The sequence below is a fragment of the Pezoporus occidentalis genome, unplaced genomic scaffold (genome assembly GCF_034315485.1).
Source record: "Pezoporus occidentalis ecotype Australia unplaced genomic scaffold, CSIRO_AGI_Poc_V1 ctg18, whole genome shotgun sequence".
Taxonomy (NCBI): Eukaryota; Metazoa; Chordata; class Aves; order Psittaciformes; family Psittacidae; genus Pezoporus; species Pezoporus occidentalis.
In genome coordinates, this window is record NW_026913640.1 from 2,249,152 (window position 1) to 2,275,524 (window position 26,373).

The following is a 26,373-nucleotide window of genomic DNA, read 5'->3' on the forward strand; positions in this document are numbered from 1 at the left end:
ACTTTTTTTCTTAAATTGTAAATGCTGTTATCATGCAGAACACATCCACGATGTACGAAGAATGCAAGGATCCAGGACAATGTCTGATGAAAATCTCTTCATTTTTAAGATGACATTCTAGCAGCTGAAATATTAACTTTCCTCAGTGCCAGGTGTTGTCCTTGGACACAGTGTTCTGTCACAGTTTATAATGACTTTTGGTGACTGAGGTCTCTCTCTCTCTCCACTGGATGAGGGCAGGTGGGGATTTCTGGAGTGCTGCTGAGGAAGAGATGGAAGTGACTGGTCAGAAGCTGCAGAGAGGCCAGGTCACCCGCGGTGACAGTCTGCACACTGCTGCTGAGGTTACTGAAATATCACGTGTTTACATCACATAAGGATTTGATCATTTAGCTTCCTCTTTTTCTGAAAAATATATTGGAACTGTTAATGCCCCCCCAGGCATCATTTTTTGTCTTTTTTTTTTTTTTTCTTTTTTCGCTTCAGTTATACCACAATGTATTTTAGTATGACTTTTTAGAGAGGTATATGAAGGAGAGGTGTGGTTCTTTGTCAGTAACATAATGGTGATGGTGCGCAGATAACATGAAGTTCTGCTCTCTGTCCTCACTAGTGCCTGCTGATGAGGAAGGATGGGGAACGGGACTGGAGACTTTTTAACACTTGAGAGCTCCACTAACCAAACCTAAACTCTGATACTGAAGAACCCTGGCAACTTCCTGGGTTTCTGTTGAACGGGTTAAAACGTGGAGCTGTCTGCCAGAGGATGCTGTAAAGTCCAAGTATAAATGGATTTCAAAAGGGAGTCTGATACATTTTTGGAGGATGAGCCCATTGGCTCCTATTAAATATAGGGGTCTGGATACAACTCTTGGTTGTATCCAGTTCTTAAATATTTGGTTGGCAGAAACTGGAGTATATACCAGAGAAAGTTAAAGATCTACTTGTCTTCATTAAATGTACCGTTTCATAAACAATGATTACAATGCACACTTGGAAACAAAATACTGTGTTCAGTTCACCTTTGGTCTAGCTCTGTTGCAGTTTTTTCTAGTTTTAGGCTGATTATAATTCTTTGCAATCAAAATCTGTAGCAGTTCTGTCCATAAATAAGCAAAACTATTCCATGACAGTTTTGTAATTTCTCCTTTTCTGCTTTTAGCAACTGAGATGAATAGGTATTTTGTCTTCAGCAATATGCTAACAATAGTTCGTAACGCAGATCAAAACTCTTCTGAATTCTCTTACGTATCCTCCAGATATTTCTTTCTGGAATGAGAAAGGGCGGCAGTGGGACCAATTCAGGATGGTGCTTGAGCACATTCCAAACGTCACTCCTATTTCAGGACATCACACATGGAAGCACTTAATATGAAGCATAAAATTAACTAGATGGCGCTGGAATCCTAGTTCACTTAAGGAGAAATAAGAACAGCGTTGAGTTGAAACAGGTGCTTGAGTGCTTTTGTGGAAAAGGACACTTCCCTGAAGTGGGTCTGGGAAGTACGCAGTAGCAAGGACAGCCTGCTACCATACAGAGACAGAATGATCTGATGGTGGTGTCAGAACACTGGTGTTAGATCCGACCTCTCCTCCCCATACCATCACCTGCTTGACCAGCTGCAATTCTGTCACACAGCTTCCTTGTACCTCATTTTCCCAGCTTCAGCACAAGGAATTAATACACTCATCCCTGTTTACAAATGGCTCTGTGATCTATGTGTTGTAATTACCTGAGTGATTATCTGCAACTTCTATAAAATACTGTTTCTGAGAAGAAATGGCATAAAGGGCTTTCACCTAACAGTTGATTTTCCCAGATAAGATTTAAATACTTTTCCGTGGCATTAAATGCTGGACTTTACTTTCTCTTTTCTTATTTCAGTTTGGAACCTATTCATAAAGTGGTAAACTTGCAGCTAAAATACCGGATAGGAGAGCTGGCTTGAAAAAAGGGCATGTGTTTTCTTCAACAATTTTAAGGAACATTTTCTCTCTTTGATCAAACCTTTGATAGAAGTGTTATAACTGTTTACACTGTATAAAACCATTTTGTAGACTGTAAATAACCATTCTGCTTTGTAGCTGCTTACTATGTGATTACTTGGTAAACTGCTGAGATTCCTGGAATGTGCTTTGACAGTTTCAGTAGGATCCAACCCTCATTTCAGTTTCAGTTTTTGCTATAAAAATAGCTGGAATCCTCTTGGAAATTGCAAAACTTTTTCTGGGCAGAGTGAGACCAGTAAAGCAGTTCCTATGTCAGTAATACCCCAGCTGTTTTCAATTCAAAAAAACAAAACCTGAAAAGATGTTGGCTGCATGCCACTGCCACAGATGGCAATCTTGAATTTTAAATGCAATTCAGCAGCAGTTCCTTGCCCCCTCTGTTTAGTTTATTTGGATTTGTCTGTCCTATGCAGTACACTTAGACCTGGAAACAAATCCATCAGTTTATGCTCCCCTGCAGGGACCCCAGCTCTTTCCTTTACCTGCTCAAATTCTTTGCAAAACCAGAGTTATAAAAGAGGCTGGAAGCCTGAGGTCTGCATTTTAAACATTGATGATAACTTGAATTATACTATACAAGTTACAGGACAAGCCTATTCTCTTTGTGTTATATAAGTAATAAATATTTCCTTATACACCAGTGAACGCTGAAAAGAGTGGATTGCATTCTGTAAATCCTTCTCTGTTAAAATAATCAATATAAAATGTGGTGTGTTGTTGCTGGAGGAAGAAGATGGCACACACCAGCCTAAAAAGAATTAGCAGAATTGGAACTTTTACATGTTTCCTTAACCGTGTCTGCATTGGAAATTTGTGCGCAAAAGAAATGAATAACCAGGCAATAAGTAGTACTAAGCTGAACATTTGAGATGAAGGTAATTTAAAAAGACATTTCTTACTTGGCAGCTGCAACACCTTTGGTTACGCCCTAGGACACTGCCTGAAGAAAAATGCCTTTTAATCCTTGAAGGAAACAGGCTCCAAAAGGTTTTCAAGCACTTCTATTTGTTCTAATTTTCTGCTGTTATTTATATAATGACCTATTCATCTGATACTTTTAGACCTGAAAAGTAAAGTTCTTGTGACAGGCTTGTGAAATGTATCTGAGTGCTTCAGGGCAGTAGGAATCTGGGAATCCTGAACTTTGTTCTGTCTTTTCAACACTTCTTTCTTTTTTTGAGTGGCAGTGCCTCCTGCCATAGAAAACAGTGCAAATATGAAAACAGTGTTTATTAATGACTCAAAGACTCTCTGCCCCCTCCACTACCCCCTTTTCTTTTTTTTTTTTCCCCTTGGAAATAGACCAGGAAAGGTATTTTATGGAAGTTGATTAAAAAAAAAAAAGTATCTTAAGATCCCAAGCAGTTTACATTGTCCAGGTGAAAACTCAAATTCTGGGCCAGAGTTTTGAAACTGTAAATGTTTTTTGACTGCTCAACATCTGAGACATGCTCAGGAGAGCAGTCTTTAAGAGCATCAGCAGTCAACATTTTCTGAAGCTCATGACCCTTTAAAGTTCCCAGAGTTAAGCAACAAAAATCATTAGTCATCTTTAAAAGATCTTGTCCCAACTGCTGAGATGAAGCTGAGATGAAATTCTGTGTTCCTAACCCGATGCAAGAAGTATCTTCTATGGTAAAAGAGTGAAATAGGGAAAAGGAACAATTAAACTCTTTGGGGTCTGACATCCTTCCCATTACAGCAATACAATGAAATTCTTGTCAGCAGTGTTTAGTCTGTTCTCCAATTCTACAACTTACCCTGCTGATTCTGGTGGATCTGATATTTTTTTTTTCACTTCTTGCCTTTTAAGGTGCAGAGCAGCTTGTTTTGTATGTAGTTAAAAAAACTGTCATTTCTCATCCTCAATATCTATTTTATTGCTGGCTGAAGTGATTCCCAGAGCCAGCAAATACATATTAACTTGTTTATAAAGCATGTTGGAATTAAAAAAGAGTTAACTGCTAAACATCATGTAGCACTAACAGTAGTAAGAAAAATTAATAATGCACTAATTCCTATATATCCCTATGCTGCATCTTACATTGAGCTGGAAGATATCTCATTTAAAAGCTGGAGCCGAAACTATGTGTCTCTGGTGCATTGCCACTGGAACTGTGGATGTGGTGCTTCACCAATAATATATTACCACAGTCTTGGTAACCATTGTCCTCTCCATAATTTAGTCTTTTGACAAGATGACATGAACATTTGGCAGGCTTTCATGTCAAGAAAGCCAAGGGAATGGGGTTTTTATTTATTTATTTCGCCCCCTCTAATGAAGAAGAGTTCACTTTACAGACTTATCTTTCTTCTGGGAAAGGCAAGGTCAGGGGAAAGCAGGTTATTTTTAGGGGTCATATACCACTGAGCCAAGACTCCCCAGTGCTAGACAATAATCAGCTACTGGGTTGTGTTGTTTTGTGTTTTGCAGCTGTGTGCACTTGACCATATTTTGCCAGCTGGGACATTTTGTTAAGGGGTGAGTGAGGGATCTCTAAACACAAGCTCCCCAAGCTAAATAAATAACAAACCCTAACCAACCTCCCTAAAATTCCCATATGCTCACTGAACTGATGATTTACTGCAGCAACTCTGTAACTCTTTAAGTGCATTCAGAATTGCTACAAAGACAGAAAAAGAAGTCAGTCATTTCTCTGTACCCTGATCTTGTCTCGTCTGTATTCTGCTAGGATTTTGCTTAAGTGGAATTTAAGAGCTTTTTCATCTGTTGATTGCTACACATACCATGCAGTGCCAGCTTAGAATGACCATTGTGGATGGCCAGTGATCTGATATCCTGCATATTCTTCCTATTCTGCATTTTGTTGCCTATTCCACCTATTCTGTATATTGTTGCCAGAGATCCTGCATATGGAGATGTCTCGGCTCATTGCAGGGGTTGCACTAGATGACCTTTGAAAGTCCCTTCCAATACAAGCTGTCTATGACTCCTGTCCTGTGATATTCTGCTAGCAGGGAAGTCTCACTAAGCAGTGGCTTTTTGCACTTTTTTTCAGGCATAAGGCTCTTAGCAACAATTTCTAAAAAAACCCTTTCTTCTCTTGGGCTTGAACTCAACCCACTGACTTACAGAGAATTGCAAACTCCTTTCTGCTAGGGTTTTGCTTCAGCATTGAGGATGCCTGCATGCCTCAGTGCAGATAGACAGTTTTTCTCTGCAAAGAGGGGTATTTCAGCTGGGTGTTTCACCTTCTGGCCCAGCTTCATGTCTTCTGGGCTGGAGCCCTCACACAGCAGGCTTGCCTGGCATGCGCAGCAGCGGAGCATGTGTCTGCCTCTGGCCATGCAGTTGTGTGCCTACTTTCACCTTAGCTCAAGCTGAGAATATATGTCTTTCAGCAAGGAAGAAGAGGCCACCCACAGCTGGCAGTGGCCCTTCTCTGCTTTCCCAGGCAGTCTGTACCTCTGATTGTCCTGTACCTCAGCCATGGCATGTCTCAGCTTCCCTGGGTTTCATCACCACAGGACTCCCTGAGCTATGGCTGCAATATTCATCAACCATAGAGTCCCTGAGTTTGTAACCTTTTGATGAGACAAGGACCTTATTGGTGTCTCTCAGGGCTTTTGGAGATTCTTTCCTGCATCCTACCAAAGCAGGACCTATGGTTTCTCTAATCTCTTGGGTGCTTTCTACTTTTGAAGTCATTGTCTTTAAATTTATGTGATGAGTAACCAGAATCATAAACATCTCCCAGCTTATCAAAGCTTTCAAGCTTTGAAATATTAATGAACCTAAAAATAACTGAGCAGTGGAAGTTAAGATGTGGTAGAAAGAATAATAAAATATTTAACAACTATTATTAATTAACATTACTTAAAGTCTGAGAGGAAGGTACTGGATAAATTGTTTTTAAAAAGGGATGCTGGTTCATGCCATTATATGATGTTATCTTATAAATACCTTCGATATGAAGACGAAGATTAGAGACAAAGATTAACACATATTTCATTAATAACTTTTTGTAAACTTTTCTGTATTGACAGGTGCTGTCAGAATCACCTCACAATTCCTTTATTTCACCTTTTCTCTCTGAAACTTTATCTTGCTTTACTTCTCTGCAGGATGATGGCCTTCCAGAGAATGAACATCAGCTCTCAGTAGCTGGGAAGATAAAGAAGCATTTCAACACGGGCCCTAAACCGAACAGCACAGCAGCTGGAGTTTCTGTCATAGCAGTAAGCATCTGAAATACACAGCCGCAACACTTAAATTTATGTGCCCACAAGACAATGCGTGTCTAGGACATGCCACCAAAAGAAACTGGAGAGGGTTAATCTTTAGATAATTCTAATGTTTAATTAATATAAACATAGTTAGACTGGTATTCTGCACAATTTCTTCATTGATTCTCCTTGTGAGTCACATTGTTATTTAACAGCCGTAGGAGATACAGTTCTGTACACACACTTCCACATTTTACCAGATCAGTAGACCTAACTCCAATGTAGATCCAACAATTTGATCTATGGGATCATGACATTTTACTTGGCAGCAGAATCATCACATGGATTGAGGCCACACAGAGGTTGTAAAAGGACAGCAGAACTTTAAAATGATAATTACTTAAAATTTGTAACAGAAAATCTGTATGGCAGCCTAAGTTTCTCTCCTCTGAAGATATCAAAGGGAGCTATGATTCCTCCCTGCTGCCTTCATACTTGATAGGAGTCTAGCTCTGGAGATGTAGCTGAGCAGCAGCCGCATTTTATTGTACTGCCGCATGCAAGGTGCTTCCTTTTAGGCATCAGAACTTAATGGGGTAAAGACTTAATGGAGCTCCTTGCTGCCTTCTGTCATGTTGCAATTCCAGTCTAGGCATTCCAGGTTAGAATGTATCGGAGCTTCTGACACCAAACTTGACCAGACTTTTGACCAAGCTTTACTGAGGTTTCAATGGCATCCTCAGGGTAGCATGCATTTGTATTTTTTCACCAGAGATGAACATGTGTATTAGATATACATGCACACAGAATATATGCAGTGTAATATAGGATTATTCATACTAATGCCATTGAAAAGTAACACGCACATCCTTCACATTTTTGATACATCTGCCTGTGTTTGTAAGCTTTTCTTTATTACTCATGGTAATGTTAACACTCCAAATAGTCACTGAAAATAAGTGACACGTTAAACATAACCATTCCCATATCAGATTACTCAGTGTTCATTCCCAGCTTCCATAAATTGCAGGTGGTGTGACTGCACATGTACTTTCTTGTACTGTTTCCACTTTCATGTTTCTCAGCTCAGCCCCTCCGGTGGTGAGTTAAATCAGCATGAAGTAAACTCAGCTCAGCACATGCAATCTGGCTCACAGGTGTGAACTGTTTGTGCAGCAAAATGGATTATCTCTCAAAGTTACTTGGTTTAAGTACTTAAAATTTCAGACTGTGCCTCTCTCATATTTTTTCTTTACTCTTTCCAACCCTGAACGTCCTCAACATGGAAGCAAGTTGTTCTTCATGCTTTTCCTAGATTTTCTCAGTCATCAGCTAACATAGCCAGCATTTATTTATTTTCATTTTTAAGCAATAATACTGCAACAGCTCTCCCACAACTAAAACATCACATACCCATTGCTCATCTGAAATGCAGGTATGTTCTGTATAGCCTAGCTGAAACTGTGTACCTTTCGAATGGACTGCCAGCACGCTTGTCCATGAGAATTACTGCTCAGATCCTCCATGCTAATAACTTCAAAGCTTAAAAGCAAGAAATGATGCCTTTTTCCTCATCCATCCCTTGCCTCCTTTATGTTTTTAATTTTCCCACCCTCCTTTTATTTTTTCCTTTGCCCCAGTTGCTCTGCTAAGGAATCGTTTACAGCAGTTTGACCCTTGAGTAATGAAAAAGGCACTGTAGTAAATCTTTCCAATGCAAAACATATATTAGGGGGGAAAAATGTATATGTTTAATTATATTTTTAATGGCTTTTATTTATTTTTTAGTGTTTGGAAATTTGACAGATTAGTGATCATCTCTGTGGGTGAACAGCATACTCTGGCACGATTAATCCTGCAACTTGGCCTATAAAGTAGAAATGATTAGAATATTTTTGCAGAATTTAGTGGTTTGATTAGCTTGTGTCAATTATTTCCTAAAAACGTAGAAGAGATGGGGAAGTATAGAGTTCTTTAGTGTTTTGGTAATGATCCAGAAAGCTGGATAATTTTGATTTTAAGAATAAATTACCTTTATTTTCTACAAAGCTAATTTAATAAGTAAAATAAAGCCAAAAGCAAAACAACAAATCTTTAATTGTTGCTTCTGCATTTGAAAGCATATTTAATATACAGTTGATATGTATGTCATCAGGGTTTTGCATATGGGAATCTTCCTTTAACTGTGCAATCTTAAATATCGTAGAAGTAAACCCTATTAATGAAGACTGCTCTGCATTTAGAATTTTCACAGTATGTACAGATGCTGTAACATAATGTTCAGCACTAAAGATGTGCACTAATTATATTTTCAATTAAAACACTGTTTTATTGTGCCTGCCTGTATGTTTACTGTAACTTTTTGAGAGAGTGCTTGTGTATCTAATATATAGAAATGCTTTCTATATATTACATAACACATCTTTGTCTGTGTGTGTGTTTGTGGAAATATGTTAATATGTGGATATATTTACATAGTTACTTAATAGTATAAAAGGTAAATATTAGTCTTATTTTTGAGTTTTATAACTCTGTTTATGCATAGAGAGCTATTCTGTGGTATTTAGTTCTTAATTCGTCCTCACACTGGTATGATATTATATGCCTGTTTTCTTCACTGGAAATAAGTAACACACCTCAAAGATCTCAAATGTTATTTATCATATGCACCAATTAAAACTATAATATGAAAATTAAGTTTTTAAAGATGTGTTTGTGGTCACTTTGACCTGGAGGAAGTTTGAAGCCATGTGTATCTTACATACATCTGCTGTGGCTACTGCTTCCTTCAGCAATGCCCAAAACCACTTCATTGACTCCTTCAGTGCAGACAGATGTCTGATCTGTTGACGTGGCAATCTTCAGTAAAAGTTTTCTCTGACCATTCAGGCCAGAGACATCCTAGGAGTTCTTGTGCACGTGTCCGGACTTCACATTGTGCAGATTTGAAAGGGTTTGTCAGTTTGGACAAGCTACCATAATGAACATGTTGTGCGTGCCTAGAAAAGTAGTTCCTTTGCTGGTGTATCAGAAGATGAATCCTTAAACAAAATTAACTGTACAGGCAAAAAGACTTTTCTGTTGATACATTAATACATCATTGAAAGTTTTGCCAGCATAACTATGTCAATTGGGGGAAAAAAAAATCCCTTAAACCAGCATAGCTTCACCAGAAAAATTTTGGAGAACTAGCTTTTAAAATAGCAAGAGATTTAACAAGTCCCTAAAAAGCACTGCTTGCTGATGGGAGATTGTGTAGGAACTGGTCTCTGTAGGACACAGGGGCTGGGCTAGTGCCCTTTTGGTCTGTGTCAGAATGGCCACATATTTGCAGGATCAGGTTTCTCACACATCTTTCCAATAGGAGCAGTATCTTGTAGTTCTGTGATGTTGTTTATAAAATACTATCACAGTGAAAACATAAAACCAGACTTTTACTAAATAGCCTTGTTTTAAATTTGGGGATAGATTTTTTCCTTCAGTTGTCCAAGGATGTCATCCTTTTTTTTTTGATTTTTCTTTGGACACAAAAGAATATCCTGTGGCTACACCCTCTGGCCATTCATGACAGTGGCTAAAGCGACCAAGAGCCAAAGTCACTTTTTAAGAATCCTTCTGTGATCCAGAGGTGTACTGTAATTCCTTGTATGAGCCAAGCATTGTTTAATTTGTGTCCTTGTCTGAAGTGTTAAAGCTTTGCCTGTATGTTGTCACTTTTGTGCTTGTATTTTTGCCATTGTTAAGACAGGGAAAAGACTAATAATAATCTTCTGTCAAGGTTATATGAGGTCTCAGTCTTGGCAATGAGAGTGAACTCCAGCTGGAGAACCAGATGAATTGAGTAGACCAGAAGAGAAAAGCTGCTCAGAAAGTTGGTATAGCTTTGCAGTGTCCTCACTGAGCTGGGGACGCCGGCATGAGACCACTGCCTGCAGTCCAGCAAGGGGAAGGCAGCGGGTGGATCATTGCCCTGAGATCTGCTGATTGTAAAATAAAATTGCAAATTACAAGTGGCATTTTTAGAGGTGAAATTTCTTGGGTGGTGTAGAAGAGGAGCCGAGCTTAGTCTGTGAGTTTTGCTTGGCTTAAAGATGAACACATGCCTTGTTTATCACTTCCCATCTATTGTCTATGTTGTCCTGGTATTGTTTGTCCACAGTCAGTTTTCTCATAGTAGGATTTCCACACCGACTAAATTGTTTCAACTCGTTAGGAAGCGACTCTCCCTATTGGCTCTATATTACTTTTTAGATATTCGATTTTAGGGCAATATTTTTGATCTGCTTTTCAAGAAAACATCCCTTTTGTGTTTTTTATGTGCAACATACAAGGAAGCCAGTAGATGGCAATAGCAGACCAGTGTACTTAAGCCAACAGAAAATTAACTGTAGGTACGAGGTTCTCGTGTTTTTAAACAGGAAACATCCTTTAAATAAATCTAAATAAGATGAAAGCGTCATTATTTTAACATAATGGAATAAATTATTAAAGTCTACACTTGCAGGGGAGTCATTAAGAAAAATTTAAATTTGGAGTTAGCTCCTAGCTACCCTTGAAGTGTTTGGTAACTGGAAATGTGTTGAACTGCTTTTCTGAATTTAGAATTAGAAGCTGTCATCAGTATTAGAAATATATGCCACGCTCTTATTGAAGCACAAAATGGCCTTTTCTATTCATAGGGAAAAATATGAAAATCATCACAACTAACAATTTTAAAGCAGGGAGAGTGTCTCCCTCAAGATATTTTCCCCTAAAATTTCATTTAGCGTGGCTAAATGATGTCTCCACCGTCTGTTAGTGCATAACAGAAGGGTTCAAGAAAACAGCACATTTTCTTTGTCCCTATGCACATGATTCTGCTAATGATGAATTAAAAGATCTGTATTCTTCAAGGAATAGCAGGAGCACACTTTCCTGGACACAGTGTTAAGTTCATTTCCATTTTGACTTTAATTGGTGCAATTTTAAACCAAATAGTTTTGTACTGTTATCTTGAGCATGAGGTGTAAGCTGAAATGATAAACAATGTTATTCATGGCTCTGAGTAGTTCTACTCTCCAAGGTTAACACATTTTTAGAAATGAATTACCATGATTGATGGGGTATCAAAACCTGATTCTTTTCATCTTTACACATTCCATGATTATGAAGCAGTCTAATTTAAGCCTTGTGTAGTCTCTCTTGCCTGCTCCTGTTGCATTAAAAAAAAAACCAAACAAAAAAACAAAAAACATTAAACCTCTCAATTTAATTGCAAAAGATAATTTTCCATTACTGGTCTGTGCAACTTAAAAGGGCACTTCCATCTTTGGAGGTAACAAGATATTTTGTCAGATTTTTAAATGAATGCATAATGCATATTAAGTAACCTATGTCACAAACTCCATTTTAGCTTGAATAAATTGGCTTTAATTTAGCAAGACTGAATCTAGGGTTAGCATCTTTTTCTTTTATTTCTTTACTTTCTTTTTCGTCTCCAGTACGTAGCTTTAGGATGTTAGATAAGTGCCTTCTGAACGTGAAAACAGTAAATATGCACTAAATAAGGAACAGCTTGCTCTGGAGTCTGAATTCTTTAGCCTAATGTCGATCCACTGAGTTGCCCCATTTCTCTCTGCTCAGCTGGACCACGGGTTTACCATCAAGAGATCAGGGTCTTTGGACTACTACCAACAACCAGGAATGTATTGGATAAGGTATGAGATGGTGCAGCACCAACAGTCAGTGTTTCCATGGCAACGTGCTGGCAGTCTCCATTAACCGGTTCCTTCAGTGGATAAACATGCTTTTTGATTTGTTATCCGGTCCATATGCTGCTTTATCAGTTTCGTTTTAACCTTGATTGAGATGCCACACCCCTTCATTCCCTTTCTTCACCATCCCTCACACCCACATTGCCAGCTTTCTCCTCATCGCACATGCTCAGTATCAATTTCCCCTATAATTAAAAGGACAGTGTATATAGAAAATGTACTAGATATGCTGAAGTATGCACCCTCCCCCTCCCTATTGCTTGTTAAGGCATCTGTTTCCCCTATGCTCCTGTTTTGAAATACAGGGAGCAGCAACAGGCTCTCAGCATATATTTTCCTCTTTTTCCATGCAAGTGGAGCTATATACTGTCATTTTAAACCCACTGAACACAATCCTTACCTTAGATCGAACAATGCATTTACATAACGCGGGTGGTAGAAACTCTCCCAAGTTCAATGAAATACAATGCATTGTATGTGCTGGTAAGCTTGTGTTTCTAACAATGCATTCTTTCTTTTTTCTTTTTAAACCCCTTCTGATACCTATTTATTTTGATATTATTTTTTTTTTAATATTGCATGAGTCTTTTGAATATATTTTTCTTCATTGTGTAACTGTGCCAGGGTTGTTGTTAGATGGCTTGACCTGTATGACAAAATGGGACTCTGGGTGGGAGGGGTTTATTCTAGTGTGGGGGCAAGGAAGGATCCAGGACTGATGTCCCACACAAGGCCCACACACCTCAATGAATCCAGAGCCCTGGAATTTCCATGAAGTGGTTATTTGCTGGCTTTTTTCCTTCTTGTTACAACCCACGTTTTGATAGCTGGAGAAATTTTTACAAGTTTCTTGCAAAATCTGCATTTTCTAACACTGCAGTAACTGGAGCCTTTAAAAATTCATCTCTGAGGTGTGTGGAAAAACTCAGCAAATTAACCACATTAGTGAAACTGCAGAGATGGTCACTGCAAGTATTTCCAGTAAATTAAAACTCCCACCCTGGATCACTTCACCGAGTGCATGGATCGGGCTACAGCATGGTTTCCATAAAACCTAGCAGTTCTCTGAGCACACACTGACGGTTAAGTAGATTTTGATATGGATGTTCTGGGGAAATAAAAAAAATAAATCCTAATTTTCAAAAAAAAAAGTAGCAAAGTGGTTCGTTCCCATCCATCAGCGGAACACTGGCTAGCAAGAATTGAGAAACGCTTTCACTCTGAGTGCTAGAGGGTGTAGCAGGACCTGTAATTCTAGCCTATCGCACTTGCGTTGGTGTCTATAAGCCTACCATGGCCTGTAAGATAATAGCAAAACCTGCTCTGTCTAGCTTGTCACTTGGCATCATGTTTCCCAACTTCCATCCCTGTAATAAGGCTGAGAGACAGCAGCACAATATTAGTGCTTTTCTGGTTTGGAGAAGAGGGGAATGGGCTCTGAGTGCCCAACTTTAATTGAGCGTGGATTTGATAGTGTTAGAGCAATTTTTCCTTTCTGCTTACAATAATGGCATTTTGTGTAAAGCAGGACTTTGTCAAATAGTTGCAAATTCAATGCCTCCTCTGTAAAATGGGGGAAAGCTCACGACCTTTATTTATCTTTCTAGAGTTGACTTGCTCTCCATCATCAGCATACACTCCTCCTCTGCTTTATTGTTTTTATTAAAAAAAAAAAAGAAGAAGAAATCTGTCTTTCCATTTTTTGTAAAAAATGTTTGTGTTTGAATCTTTTAAAAACGCAGCTTCAGGGGAGCAGGCCACCAGAAAAAGGAGCCTATGATAAAAGCGAGGATCTCCTCTCAGATTGGCCTTGACTCAGTTTAACTGCATAGCCCAGATTTTGAAACAAACCGTATGCATTTTGAGAAGGGGGGGGGGGGAGAGAGATTCTAATTCCGCAATTTGGTAAATAAATAAACGCTATATATAAAAAAATAATAAAAAAGAGCCATTTGACTAAAACAGTAGTAATGGCTGCCATCAGCATACAAAATGACACATCCCTGAATAATGGGCTGGAGCAGATGGGCGATAATCTCTCTTATTCATATATAAACTGCTCTGTTTTCCAGCTGGGGGCAGTAACAACAATGTTTATAATTAGTGCTTTCTAAACAGAGCCCCTGCTGTGGAAAGGCAAATTGGGAGAGCAGGGCTCCTAGGTGTAGATGCTTAATTAGGAATTACTATAATAGGGGATACCTCTGAACAAGCACTGCCCTGTGTTCTGTCCTTATTCATCTCAAAGGAACAAGCAACTGCTTGTGACCAACGTTTTAGTTTAAATAAAACCGTTTTGGTGTAGCAAGTATTTACTTTTTAGTAGCGCATATGAAAAGGTTCATCATTCCTGTCTATAAAACAGTTAATTTATCACAGGCCCATGAAAATTAACCGGAATTCACAAGTACAACCAGGTCCAAGGAGTATTTAATGCTCCCTTTGTTAAACTGTTCGTTTCTTCTTCACTCCTTTGATCGTTTTCATCCCTAGCAGTCTTCTAAAATATCTTTTTAGATGGCACTGTTTCCTCCTTCAATCAACCTGAAAAACTTTCCCTTTCACTGCCTAAAAGATTTTCCTATTCAAAGGGCTTCAAAGTCCTAATTTTCTATGCACCTATTCTGCATCCTGATTTATTGCCTTTAAGTAGGATAATATGTGCAAAAGTGAATTTTTTGAGATACTAAGGTAAAACAGACATTATGTACAGTGATAGTTGTTGTAGCAGGTAAGCGATATAATGCCTGGAAAATCTTACATTGGTCCTTGAATATGAGGAACAGAAAAAACACAGGGGTCAAATCAGTAAAGTCATTTGGAACCCAGACTGATACATATTTTATAATTAGCCCACCTGATGCTGTTGGGATGTCAGCCCTGCAATCAGCAGTGCTGGAAAGGCCAACTCAGTGTCAGTAGGGAATGAGACCTGGAGGTCCCCGTTAAACACTGGCAGTCTGCACTGCCCCAGGGTTGGTGAAACATTGTTATTAACAGCCAGGAAAGCCAGCCTTGGTGTAGGTAGGTAAAGCCGATGGTGCAATCACATCTTCATTCACCCCAAATTACTAATGACAAGTCAAAGACAGCAGGGATCACCTGTCTCTAAGCAGAGATGATACTGTGTTTGCGATTTTTTTTTCTCCAAAGTCAGCCCATTCTCTGCTAGATCTCTTTGTAAATGCATTTGCTTTAACCTTTTTATCTTTTATGATTTCTCTCTAGTGAAATTTAGCAACAGTGACCACAAACAGTCAAAATGGCACCTTCATTGTCCTTCAGAAATATCATAACTGATAAATTTAGTTTCTTATAAGAAACTTTTATGATGTACTTAACTGAGGCTTTTAAGAGGGTTTTTTTTGGCTTTCTTGTAACTAATCCAGAATATTAAAAGTATTTCAAGCCTTCCCTTTAGGCCCAAGTGTTGCAGCGTCCAGTCCAGAGCTTTCTTCAGCTGCTTTACCTGTACCTCCTAATGGCAGCGCATTTTGAAGGCAAAACTTTACATAGCTTCCCAATGTTTTCTTCAGCCGTGAATTTCTTTACTCCTTTTGGTTTATATCTAAATCTTAACATTACTTTAATCTGCTACTGACAGAATGGCCTGAATTTTCTGCCTTTTCTGAGCTGATTCTGGGCATCAAGGGAGCACCAGAGTTGTTGTATCTAACATAGCAGGAAATATTAGGATATGTGATATTAATATATAAGTATACAATATTAGCATATGTTATTTTCTATATATCTACAGATACTATATAAAAGGTAAAGGATCAAAATAAAACCCAGGATATATATGGGAAAGTCATTAATGATATTATTCATGTAATGACAATAGAAAGGAGATGAATTATGTTGGATGCTTAACATAATCATCAATCCAGTCAATACTCAATTAATAAAATACTGGATTTTTAAAATACAGTTCTATCACAGTTTTAAATGTATCTGAATAGCTCATTTGAAAACCCATAGTTCCATCCTCTGTGTTTAGTTCCTAATTCCCACTACTTTGCATCTGTTGAGTTTCTTACCCTTCTCCACAGCTGATACAAGTCATTTTCAAGTCAAAAGTTACATGGGACTTGACATGGAACAAGGAAGTTGGGAATCAGTCTTGCTATCTCTAAAGTGCCATTTTGAATACCTTAAAACCCTCTGTAAACTGAGTATTGGTAAAAACAGGCAAACATGTAAACTCATTTAAAATCTTTCTCTGGCTCTTTGACTAAGAAAACCACAACTGATTCACAAACTATAAATAAAATTCACCCATGCAAACAACTTGGCACTAAGTCTCTTCCACGTGTAATTGAAACCAGCTGAGGAATTGTGTCTCTAAAAAGGGCGGGAGGTCAAAGAGTAAACACAAACTTAAGTATAGCAATAGGAATTCAGCAGTTATATGTGTAGAATACCTTGTATTCACCCACCAATACAGTACAAAACATACATCAAATTGATTTGGTTTTCTTTCTTTTTTATTTTCATTTTAGCTAAGTTTCATGCCAGAAGTTACATGGTGTGCGAAAGCCCTGGCCTTTTGTATTTGGAGGTCTAGGTTCAAATCCACTCGATTAATTTGTCCCCTCGATGTGGTCATTTGCACGTCTCCAAATCACCGTGTAACTTGACTTAGTTATAGCTTGTGACGGAGGGGCAAAACTAACCTGTGTCTTTCACTCCTGGACTGAGGTGCATTGCTAAGTTTGAAGTACTCTCCAAAAAGTGTCTTGAATCATGAATTGATCATATATATATATACACACATATATATATATAGGTATATATACATATATATGTATATAAAACTTGAGAAACCCATGGAAAAAAATAAAAAAGGCTGCCTGGCTCATGCCACAAGCATTGTTTAATGGTTGTTTTTACAGTAAGGAAACCTGCTGATGCCTATCTCAAGGTATTGAGGTCACTAGCCAGAAGCTTAAGGAAATAAGAAAAAACTATCTAGGTGTGAACATTTAAATATGCATGTACACATACATGTATATAAGTGGATGCACTGAAAGAAAAATATCTGTGTTTCAGTACATATGTCTGTGTAATTCCACACACTAAACAAAGCAGCACAAAAATTGCAAACAAATTGCAAATATGCTGCTGCAGAAGGAAAGCGATTAAAGGGATGGTTTTCTGGGACTAATGTGTGAACAGCTGCATCCCCAGTTCAGTTTCCTGGCTGATATGAATAATGGAAGGGCTAAGAGGCAAAATGCACAATAATGTTCTTTTATTAATGAAATGAATATATATCTATATTTGGTGGCCAGCAGTAAATTAAGACAAGTGAAAAGAAAAAGTCACTTCTCATATTCATAAAATACCGTTACTTCAATACAATAATTACTGACCTGACAGAAAATATCACCCCACAGCTAGAGTAAGGTGCTTCCCACTGCAAATCCAACATGTATATCAAAGCAGTTGTAGTTTTTGAGTGTCTGTTCATAAACACAGAGTTCAACATTTTCCAAGGAAAAAAACGTAATTTGCAAGTCCCAGGAGTCCTGCAGCATCAAGAGGTAGGAATCAACGTAGAGACACTCCCTATGTCAAAATCCTGCAAAAAATGCTAACTACATCTTAGCATAAAGGTGACAGAAACAAGGATTTTAGACTAATGCTACATTACTTCAAATTAAATGCATTTCCAAAAATTGCTTGTTAACCATTTGGAACTGGGTGTCAGGATTACTAAATGTTGATACAAAATACATTAGTGCTTAATGAAGTGCTTCAGACCTATCAGCACCAAACTATTAGAGGCAATCCACTTATCTGCTGCTGGATAAGAAGCTCTGCATTTCCTCATATGGATTGTAGGAGGACAGCTGCATATCTTAAATGAGAATGCTATCCTTACATTTTAGTTGCCATTACTATCATACAGTGCTCAAAGTTCTCACTCTCTCACCTTGAGCCAGGGGAAAAAAATGTCAAAATGTGATAATGAAAATCTGGGATTTGCAGCCCTGTGAAGCGTAAGTGCACTTCAGATCCTCTTATTATTTATTGAAAGAGTAGCTTCAAGTTGAAGTGCCTCAGAAATCCCATAATGGACTGGTTCATGCACTGGTGAACCACCCAGCTGAATAGTAGATGAAATAATGCATCTCTTAAACCAAGGCAATATGTGTAAGAGGCCTGTGCTACAAAAACAGTAAGAATAATGAAAAACCTGATTTTTGGAACATACCATGCGCACAAGAGGGTACAGTAGGTGACAATTGCTTGTACAAAACACATGCAGTCAATACCATCTCTGCATTCCAAAACATTAATCTATTATATTTTTTAAATTCTTTAAAGGTAAAAAGTAACCATGACCTCATTAAGTGAAAAATGGTACTTGTGCGGAAGTAGAATGTCAATACCACCCAGAAGTGTATTAGACACTGGAAGTGCAAAACATCATCAACTGGGTAGAATAAACCAAGTCTTGCAAGTTCTGTAAGTGCTCTGTCTGTGGCCAGAGGTGACCTGTTTTGTGGTTCTGGCATGTTAAATGCTAAAAGTTAGAATACAACCTGTGTATTTTTGCTTTCTCTAGATACATAATTCCTTCTTTGGCTCTCGGTAACTTTATACAATTTTATTCTATAAGCTCTTCGGGTGAGAAAGACTATGAATGTCTCAGCCCAGGAGAGTAACCACAGCAATGCCCCTGAGTCTACAAGCATGTCTTTGCAAAGACCAACTAAATGAAATTTGGTGGAGATTTTGGATAAAAATGTAACAAAACTCATCATCTCTAAATATCTCAGGAAGTTTCTGAAGTGTTAGGAAGCCAGAAATAAGGTGCTGGATCAAGTGAGATCATCAGGATTTTTTTGGTTAATATTTTTCATTATTAAGTCAGGAAGTGCCTTTACATTTATCTAAACAAATGCATTTAAACAAAAGCCCCCAAAGCTTCCCCATCAATACTAGCAAACTAGTATCTTGGGTTTATATTTTAAAGACACCTTTAAAAATGTGTCTTTATACTTAATTATCTAAGTACTTTTGCTATTTTAGAATTTTGTCCTCTTAAAAAAATCAATGTCCTAGCCTGAATTTCAAAATGAATCTTTATTCAAAGCATTCTATTCTGTGTAACTTATTTTAATACCTTTAGTTTTTGCATACACATTTGCCATTCTCATGTAGCAGGTTTTAAAAATAATTTTTGAATTTAATACAAGTATTTTTATTTATTCAACCAGAAATGTTTAACTTTCTCAGAGGAGAGTATCTGTTACCACAAGATGATGTGATGTGGTTTAAACTTTAAATAAATGCTTATTTCCCATAAGCATAAAAAATCTTTTAAATGGAAATGTGTCTTTTATAGGGTGGTAATATATGCCATTCTTTTCAATTTTCACACAGAATTATGTACTGTATTCTGTATATTCACTGTGTGTAAAAGATCTAGGTATTTTTCTGTTTCACATTAAAAATAATCAAAAACTAAATTGGTTCAAGGCTAAGAACCATAGAAGGCATTGAAAATACTAATTAGAGCTCTTAATTGAAAGATGAGCAGTAAACAAAGAAATTCTCAGCAGATGAAAAGTGTTGCATTTTGTAGTAATTATTATTTAAAATATGGGGAAGAACTTATCAAAGCTAATTATTTTACCCCTTTAAAGTAGTGCTATGTAGGTTCTAGACACAAAAATATTAGTTCAGCCATTTAGCCTGACTAAATCCATTTGCTATAATAGCTCTGGACTCTTGTCCATCTTTCCGTCTCTGTTACATCATTATTGAATGCTGATTGCATTATATTAGATCATGGGTTGCTATAATGCTATTCTGAACCAGTATGATGGATTTAGTTTTCATTTTGTTCTCAAAAATATGTTGGCCATATATACATCTCTGTTCTCCTGTGAGGCTCACACTATAACTGGTAAATTTTCAGGAGAAATCAGTCATGTATGTCTCAAGAGAACACAGTAAATCCCTTGAAGCAGAATAACCTTTTGGCTGCATTCTTTTAACAGGAGATTTTCATACTAGGGATAAATTTTACAAGCCTTACCAGTTAAACCTATTCAGTGCTAAAAGTTATATTTACCTCCAGTAGCATGATCACATAATTGTTTGCATTTTGTATGTCATCTTAGTAGCCTCTTTGTGTTTTGCTTTTCCAAAACAATCAGGAGCCATGTTTTAAGAAGGCGGCCCTGCTCCAGAAGACAGTTAACTATGTGTCAAAGTGCTCTTGCTGAATCAAGGCCATCCTGCTGAATTTGTAATTTTGCAATGATTTTAGGGACTGCAGTCTAATAAGCCATACTCAAGAAAACCAGTCCCATGCTTGAAATCATTAGTCAGACTTTGGCTGCCCTTATGTGGGTTGCAGTTTCACCATGTAATTGTTCCAGAAAAGCAGAAGAAGGGATGTAGCTGGAAGTTACAACCATCTTACTGAGACTTGCATTCTCAGTAGTTGCAGAATGAGCAAAAAATAAAGCCCATGAAGAAAATTTCCTTCTTTCCCATTCCTAGGCACTCTACATAGACCTAGATAAAATTAGTGGAGTATTTAATATGATAGACCTTGGTCAACAGGAGGAGACAGGGGATCAGGCTAAATGGGTCTTTCTGTCAAAATTAAACATTCTCCCTAAGAACATCCATAGAGCAGCATGAGAAGGTGTCAGAGCTGGGTGGGCTAGCTCCCTTCAGTGTTTGTTTTTCTCTGTTGTCTGACAACTTCATTACAATTCATCTTAGCTGATTGCACTGACTGGAATATGGGTAAGCCTTCATTAGATCAGTTATAAAACAAGCGAGTATCTCTGCTTTGCCTGTAGAAACAGATATATACGTTGAGAAGGCTGGGGGGCGAAGGTCATTTGGTATTTGGCTTGAAATTTGAATCTATTAAAGGATGAAATTAATAACATCCAGAAGTAGAACATATGGCATCCATATATATGGTACTGTATCTGCTTAAGGTTTGGGAAATGCACTTTCTAAAGCACTTAGCTATGCTGTGGGCTCAGCCTTTCAGACCTGAATGAGACAGAACAGGTTTAATTTGATCTGAACATTTATTATCCCTGGTATTTGCAGGCCACATAAACTCATGGTTTTCATTAGCTTTGCATTTCACACACAGCCTAATTTCATTTATTCTTATTTTATGCCCCTGCCAGACCACCGCTCTTGATAAGGAGAGGCAGGTTTTCCGACGAAGACGCAACCAGGATGTGAGGGGACGTTATAAGGAACAGCAAGCTCCACCTGAACTCAACTCCGAATCGGAAGACTATTCACCAAGTTCATCCGAGACTGTTCGCTCACCTAACTCACCCTTTTAATAAAACACTTTTGCTCAAAAGTCTTGGCTTTAACCCTTTGAGAACCTGAAAATCCTTCAGACCTGTGTGAAGTGATTACAGCTGATCTATCCAGCAGTAAACACTGGGATGGTGGAACACAAAAGGGTGCTCACAGAATCTTTGTAAGAATAATTTCCTAATTGATTGAAATACTTGTTCTATCCTTAGATTGCAACTTGCTGCTAATATGATCCTCAAAGGGTTAAGGCTATTTTGCTTTTTTATTTAAAGATAGAAGCAGTGAATGTTTTCATCAGTGAAGCTAGGAACTGCAGTATGTAATTTTAGCCCATGTTAACCCTCTGAGTAAACGATCAACTTAAATCTTGGCAAGCCACATTAGAGCTGTATTTTGGGGTTTTTTGCTTTTATACGCACGTATCTTTTATAGTACCCTTGAGTTCCTTGCCTGTTCTTGGACAAATTAAGCGCACTATTGCTTAGGGGTTACAAATATAGGCTTTATAAATAAAAATAAAATTAAACAGTATATTCTGTAGCCGCTCTTTCTAAACCTGCATCATACTTCCACAGGCAGTGACTGTTGTTGGAGGATATTATGCAGGCTAAATGGGAAATTCAGTTTAGGGTGGACTTACAATTTATAGAATATGACATGATGATGGCCACAAAAGGTTGCTTCCGTATCATTTGCTGCTAATGGCAATGCAGAGTCTTGGGAAATAGCTTGAGGACACGTTCTGTCATTTAATGGTATGTAATGATCTAGCTGAGAAGTTCCTGGTTCCTTTGCCTCAGATTCAGAAATGCACAGGCAACCTCTCAACATGACCTGGTTATCCTGGGAGAGTTTTAAAGATTTACATTGTGAATAACACTTAAAATAGCTAAAGTACTTCTAAATTGGGGGAAATACAAGTAATTCCGTATATGTGTAAAGCCTGAATTGAATTAGCAAAAGTTCTGTCTTAGAATGGACCAACTAAAAATGATCACCAGTTATATTTGTAATATTTAATAAAATGTGCATTAACATAGAGTATACACATTTCTGGTTTGTTAAAATCTCAACACAGCATTATAGCATTTTATTTAACCATTATCCTAAAGTTGGCTTTCACAGAAATATTACACTTTGTAGACTTTTGCTTCACATGTGATAATTTAAAAGAAAAAAATATAAAATTACTCAGAATTTCACTCGAATGATAAAGGCAATTTCCAAACTCCAATTCTAAAATAAAAAGAAAAAACTGTGAAATTTATACTTGTTTTTATTACTCATATAAAATGGAAGTTTTCTGCTCTAAAGTTAAAATTTTCTCACAGTGTTTTTAAAAATTCACTTAGATGTGTTTGCCTCTCTCTCTGTCTCTCTCTCCTTGCTCTTTTTCTCTTTCTTTCTCCCTTTTTCTTTCAAATTATACCACTAGAAATATCAACATGCCCAAAAAGATAAGCAGACTTTTCTGATCTTGCTAGGAAGTATAAGTAAATTTTGGAGGAGCAGGGCAAGTTGCCTACAGAGTCACTTCCATTGAGCTGTATTTCCTCAAGGAACTGTCCCTAAGAGCAGCTGTGGCAGCACATGTGTACCTGCAGCTTGTTGGAGCTTGGGTAATGCTCTTTTGCATTTCTAGTTGGAACTATCATTTGAACTGTATTTCAAGAAATATTGAAATTCTTTTGTTTCTCCACCCTTTGAAGTGCATCTTTCGTTGCCTCATCATGAAAATTTATATACAAAAAGCTCTGAATTTTTTAAACACAGGACTTTCATCCTGTGAATCTTCACACAAGTGATACAAGCATTTCATATAGAATGCTTTTAAATTCACCCAATGTTAATAATCTAGAAATGAGACATTTAGTAGAAACCAGATCTCCAGATTTCCTTGGTAGTACAGAGGTATGAGCATTTCCAGATTTGATTCATCTCACCTATCATGAGCATGCATTTTAGGCAGGACTCATGCTTTGATTCACCTATTGCTTTCCATTGATGGTAGAAAAAAACTACTGGTGGAAGCTTATGTCGGACACCAAACTTCAGATTATGAGTTTAGTAGAATAAATCTCACCCTAAGTCATTGAAAGACTGATCTCTGAACATACATCCATGGGCAGAAGGCCTGTGTACAGCCTCTGTTACTGGAACTTGATTCATAACATATTAACCCAAGTAAAGCAAGTAGGTGTCTTGTTGAAGAACTCCACAGGGGCAAAAGGTGAAAGGATAAAGGAACTGCTATACAAAAGTTCTCACATTTTAGAGTTTGGGAAAGGGCTGTCTGTGGCAGATCTGTGCCCAGCTGACTAGAGTCACAGCAGAGAGAAGACCCTTGGTAGACAGGGCACAGCCACTGCCACTGTGATGTTATTGGTTGTAGTTTGATAACATTTGGATAGGACAAGGATTATTTTTCCATAGTGTCAAACCCTCAGCCAAGGTAAAGCCTCCCTTGCCACTTACCTTCATCAATTTACTGTAGGTCAGGATTACTCACATGTTCTTCCAATATTATCCTTTCCACAGTATATCACAGCCTTCCCCTTAGGACAGATGCAACTCAGCCATGTAAATCAAAGAAATATATTTGGTAATAAAAAAAGTATCCGTTAATACCACATGCTGCTTGACTGTTGGGAAAATTTGGCAGTTTTAAAGCAAAGGCCGATGTTCATTCTTCTTAATTAGAGAGGGGAGTAAGGACAAAAAACTCGATATAAAAATATGTTTCACCTTATGCATGCAAAATATTATTCAAAAGCCCACTGGGATTTTCCTATCACCTTTGCTTTGCTTTGGAATATAGGATTATCATTAAAATAAGATGTTTGGCTCCTTCATCTTACACCATTTTGTACTACTTAAAATGAATGTAAAAACAATCCTAGATCCTGACAACCTTACTCTTCCCCAACATCTTCCATGTTTCTGATCTTTGGTTCATGTTTTATGAACTTAACTGTAAAATATATTTTTTCTTGGTATTTTTTAGGTCTGTGAGAAGTGGGTTTCAAATTGCTGATAACCTCTTTTTTAGGCGTTAAGGAAAGGCATCTGAATATTTAAACTGTTTTAAAAGAGTTTGCAATGATGTTTTTAAATATATTCATGTATCCATATATATTTTTAAATATAGCCATATATATGTGTATATGTGTATGGTTTCATGGAAATAATGGTTCAGGCTTGTCTGGCAGTGACTGCCCTTTTTCTTTTCTAACCTCTGAATTCCTGGGGATAAGTGAAGACAGAAAATGTGACCCTAAAAATATTTGAAACACCAGTGAAAAAATGAAATTAAAGGTAATAGACTATTTCTAATGTGATAATCTGTGAGAGCAGAGAGCACATAGCACAGTGTGGTCGTTTTACTATAATACATATCAGTCCTGACATCCTCCTTCATTTCCCTTTTGAATCATTGCATCATATTGTTGTTAAATGTTAAATTTTTTTTTTTTCCTAATGCTTGTTATATATACAAGGCCAGCTTCCTCCCACAAAGCCTGTGGAGTTAGCTGAGATGAATGGCAGTCCTGGTAGGGACTGTCTATCAGCAGGGAGATGGAGAGGAGCACTTCCAAAGGGTGATTCAGCTCATCTAATATTCAGTCTCTGGAGATGCCTGACAATCCGATCTTAGTATTAGCAAAAGTGTAGAACAGGATCACTTCCAGCTTAAATCCTCTCAATTAAATGTAAGTGGGGATAATGTGGACTCCAACCTAAGTGCAATATTTTAGTGAGCTTATATTCAGTGAATAAAATTTGATGTGAAAGTGTCGTACCAATAGGTGATAGCACAGGATTAATTAAATGGCGCTGAGCTGGGCATTGTCTCATCTAAATGTATCCACCTAATAGTTAAGCATCAAATCTAGGGCAATCATCTAAATTTCCCTTATAGTTGCTAGAGACTGGCTTCTTCATTGGATAATTAAAACTTGAGAATGGATGAATGGCTCACTGGATGAGGTGTCTAGCCAAAATATATTTAAATCATGATTCATTAAGTCATGAGATATAAATTAATATTTCTGTAAGTTATAATTTTCATAGCATTAATGTACAAAAAAAAAATCCAGAAATCCAAAATACCATGATTTTACTCAGAGGGTTAACAGAAAAGCACTAGGCATGCTGATTACATTGGTGTATCCAAACTGCTTTGCTTTTTTAGCCAGTGTTTGCTGACTTTTTTCAGAAAATTCTTGAAAAATTTCAAGTTTGAAATAATTGAAGTGTTGTTGTTTAAGGAATTTCTATAACCAAATCTTATTTTTAGCTTAACTTATCACAGGAATAATATGTATCATTGATGCAGTGTAAGTCTGTAGTTATCAATTTTATTAATTCCACAAGTGACTCCAGAAATTTCTCTTTTTTTAAGTACTTACTATAGAGCTTACAATAGTGGCATAGGTGACTGAGCCTGTCTTTCTTATAGGTAAACAAACAATATTGTAATTTTAAGAAAATTCTAAGAATCAGCTTTTCAGTTTGGTAGTGTACTAGTTAGGGGAAAGCTATCTCATGACATGCATTGTGTAAATCATCTTTGTAGATGAAGATTGTTCATATTAATGAACACATTCTTTTTCCTTGACATTGTAGCAGAAACTGTTTACTTGTTAATGAACAACCAATACATTAATTTGCTTCAGACTGTTAGAGGGGAAAGTGAGATTCCAGTCATTGACAATGTTATTGCTTTACAGTAGCCCTCATCTAATTTAAATGTGGTGCATACTACAATAAGCAAAGCCAAACCTGTGAATAAACTCCTGAAAAAGCCTGGTGGGTCTTTATTCAGTTGGGTGCTTGCATACAGTAGCATGTGGCAGCAGGAAGGCTTTCAAGAATCGTTGAAATGAAAGCGATATATTCACAAATAAGAGCTAAATTGCAGTCCTTTCCCTATGGGGCATATATTTTAAAAGAAAAGGAAAAAAAACAAAAAGAAAGGAAAAATTGGCTCAGAGGTTTGCAGTGCCACTATATTACCACAGGGCAAGTACATTAAATCATTGTTATTTGCTAGCCTGGGGTATGTGTTAGAAAATGGCATCTTTTTTTATTTAGTGTAGAT

At 37.4% G+C, this 26,373-nt stretch overlaps 1 protein-coding gene across 4 annotated transcripts in view; it reads left to right on the forward strand.

Moving 5' to 3' along the window:
- The window catches only part of DCLK1 (doublecortin like kinase 1), a 243,935-nt gene extending 217,856 nt beyond the window's left edge, over positions 1-26,079 (forward strand). For 2 of the 4 annotated variants that reach the window (XM_062615018.1, XM_062615021.1), the window contains 2 exons: positions 6,097-6,210; positions 21,128-26,079. In XM_062615018.1, the coding sequence (XP_062471002.1) occupies positions 6,097-6,210; positions 21,128-21,292 (279 nt within the window). In that variant the 3' untranslated portion in view covers positions 21,293-26,079. Of the gene's footprint in view, positions 1-6,096; positions 6,211-11,820; positions 11,895-21,116 lie in introns of all 4 variants that reach the window. The other 2 variants (XM_062615019.1, XM_062615020.1) reach the window with 2 other exon arrangements.
- The last annotated feature ends 294 nt before the right edge of the window (positions 26,080-26,373 follow it).